General features: G+C 35.2%; 1 protein-coding gene across 1 annotated transcript; it reads right to left on the bottom strand.

Moving 5' to 3' along the window:
- Nucleotides 1-2011: 2011 nt before the first annotated feature.
- Nucleotides 2012-2937, bottom strand: LOC110895377. The gene is made up of 2 exons (XM_022142691.2): nt 2557-2937; nt 2012-2458 (listed from the first exon to the last, which is right to left on the bottom strand). Exons 1-2 carry the CDS (start codon nt 2798-2800, stop codon nt 2277-2279), a joined length of 426 nt encoding a protein of 141 aa, XP_021998383.1. The 5' UTR covers nt 2801-2937; the 3' UTR covers nt 2012-2276.
- Nucleotides 2938-3396: the final 459 nt, after the last annotated feature.

Genomic DNA, 3396 nt, shown 5'->3' with positions numbered 1-3396 from the left:
AAAAGAGAAACAGAGGGTGGTGGAATTTAATGATGTGAATGAAAAATACAAAGAAAATTATCTTGATTCTTATTATGAGGATCTGAATATATCCTCTCAAGAACCGGATTGGAGTCAGATGATCATATGTGCAATGGAATTTCATGATTTCACCGACTTCAAATCATTACTAGAGATGATGGAAGATAGTAAATCTGTGTTTAAGTATAAACACGAATTGGAGGGAAAATTCGAAGAGATGTTGACGTGGTTCATCACTGTTAAACTGGGAATTTCCACGAGACCCATCCTCCCTACGCGGCTGATAACAAGAAAGTGGATCTACTGGGCTTGTATATGGTGGTTGAACGTGATGGTGGCTACCGGAATGTCACCGATAATAACATGTGGCCGGTGATTGCAAAAGACATGGGATATGGGTATCATGACGGCGAGTTGATGAGAATCATTTATGCAATGTATCTCGATGTACTGGTGTATTATTACAGGTTCAAGAAGGTGCAAGGGAAAGTGATCGACAAAGAAATGATAAAGGAAGGTGAAAGCTCGTCGGCCGGTTGCCATGAAAGAAGGATGAGTGCTGATGTTGTACAAGATGAAGAGGCCATGGAACATTATGCTTTATATGCTGGGAATGACTGGGAAGGAGCCATAAAGATGCAAAAGAAACGTCGGAGGTTTGATTTCAAACAGGCAATGAAGGCCGTCGATGAAGCAAATCAAAGTGTGCTTATGTATGCAGCCAAGCACAATCAAGTTTAGGGGAAAGTATTAGACATATAATTAGACTTAATTATGCTGTTATGTGTGTATTAGTTTTATAACTTATATGTTTCCGATCGATATGATAACTTGTGGTGATGATGATAAGCGGGTAAAATTTAAACCGCTATAGGCAGTTATTCCCGCCAAATGGAACCGCCAATCATCACTCATATAAATATGTAAAGTCCAGCAAACTGTTCAGGCATTAAGACAATTTTCGTTTCTTCAGAATTGTCCATTTCCATTACTTTTCGGTTTCTTCAGAATTGTCCATTTCCATTACTTTTCGTTTTCTCTGTTTGTTTATCATTCTTGCATAACTGTTTCCTATTCATTATGAATACCGAATCATGTTTATTGTTTAACTCCGCTGCAAACATGGATGAGTCCCAACACCAACTTCCAATACTGGATGTATATCAATCATAACATGCAAGTCAACACCATATGGAAAGTTAAACTGCAGTGAAATGCTTTTCAAATCTATTCCATTTTAAATATCACAATAATTGATGTGTGAAATATGTCTTAATTAAATTCAATAAGTGTGCATAGACATAAATTGGTTTCTGTTTGGATATACATATTATTTAAAATTGTTTTAATGTGTGCATAGACATTAGTGTTGGTGATGAAATTTGAAAATTGATCTTATGTAGTTGGATTTTCTTGCTGTTGCTTTTGCATTTTGTCATCTTGAAGGTGTTGTGCACCGTGACTTGAAGCCAGCTGTGAGATAGTGAGATAACGAAGTTGATCTAAATCATAATCATTACTTTTTAAAAGCGATCATTTCACACCCGTAATGTATTTGTTTTATTTTTCCTTTTCTTCTTTCGCCTCTCAACTTTCTTTGGTAATTATATGTTTATCCCCTCAACTTTAATAACATTTTCCCTTTTTATATTTTCATTATTTACTCGTACACTTTATTACTAATTTTCACACCAATTTATTTTTTTATATTCTTTAACGATTCGGTCTAATTTTTGCATTTTAGCATGCCGCAACGGATGTGCGTGATATGGTTTAACGTTTTTTTACATCTACTTATCGTTCAGTTTAACACTCCCATCGCAAAACGCGAGACCTAATTAATGGAACAACTCGATATGTGGTTAAATATTATTTTTATACTTACATGTATAACGCTCCAAGTTAAAGCTGGAACCGCCGCTTTTGTTGTTTTTTTGAGTTATGAACAATTTGGTCTCTCGTGTCGCAACGCGCGCGGGATACATACTAGTACATTAAAATGGAGAACTAGAGACCCCATAATATGCATTAGAATACTGTAAATGAAGTACATGCACTCTCATCCTTTCAATTTTCACAAAGCAACTGATCCTTATTCTTACAAATGTTATTGCAACACAAGAATCTGTACTCCTTTTAGCAATTTTGACAGCTAAATTGGAAGAATTCGTATCGAGCTGCAGTAGCGCATTCCTTTTCTTTACCAAGAAACATTTGATGAGTAGGTCGGAACATATAGCGGTCAAAAAGTAACATCAATGTGATATGATCTTGAAGGACTTGTTCAGATTACGAAGCCATGATTTCCAACTACGACTGTCTGATTGGTTCGTGATCAAATCTGACTTAGCTTCTGTTGTTTGTAAGTTAGTGTTCTTCTTGTACATCACAAAGTTCCTCCCACCAGATAGCCATATTGCTTCACTTGAACTCAATGCTACAATAAACAAGAATTTTTTTGGTTAAAAAATGACCATAAAATTAGATCTAGATTAGTGATCAAAATCAAAACTTCTATGGATGAATGTTTAGTACCATGGGATGGTGCATTTGAAGAAAAAAGCACAAATTTTGTGATATCTGATCCGAGAATAGGAAGCCGTCCACCACGTGCATATAATTTTAGAGATGAATCGATAACAGTTGACACTGTATCATCTTTGTTCACTATCAACCTCAACGGCCCTGGACTCCCTAGAACGTTAACTGTAATCAACAGCCGGTTTTTCTTCACACCCTTGTTGTACTTCATAGTATCCTTTGAAGTTTGGCTCATCATCTATGTTTAGGTTTTTGTTTCACTTAATATAGAGATGTTTGTGGAACATGACCAATGTAGTAGTGAACACGAAAAGCTAAGGAAGAATATGTAGTGCAAAACACGGACTAAAATGGACGATCTAGAAAAAGAATAAGACAACAGGAATCAATCATACAAAACCAATAATAGTTGATAGAGGAACACAGAAAATCATTGATATGCATCGGTAATGGAATGTCTTGATGTTGAAAAGTGTATCTACTAATGAAAAAGAAATATATTCTTGTTCTAAAGTAAAAAAAAAAAAAAAAGAAGAAGAATATGTGTAAGATTGTATTAATGGCCACCGTTGCACCAAAAGAAATGCTTTTAGAGCATCTTTAATGCACATCCAATTTCAAACGCGTCATACGTCTAATTTCAAATGCGTATTTTCATACGTTATTTAAACACATCTGTTTTCTCTCTGATGCTATGTTCACTTTCAAATATGTCACACATCTGTTTCAGCAAGTAAAACATATATGCTTCCAAAAGAAAAATAATATACGAATGTAACCGGTCCCATCACATTGTTACACTTTGATTGTGAACATTAGAAACGTCAATCAATA

This window comes from Helianthus annuus, chromosome 12, assembly GCF_002127325.2.
Source record: "Helianthus annuus cultivar XRQ/B chromosome 12, HanXRQr2.0-SUNRISE, whole genome shotgun sequence".
Taxonomy (NCBI): Eukaryota; Viridiplantae; Streptophyta; class Magnoliopsida; order Asterales; family Asteraceae; genus Helianthus; species Helianthus annuus.
The sequence above is the reverse complement of the archived record's forward strand: the minus strand, read 5'-3'. Positions and strand labels throughout refer to the sequence as shown.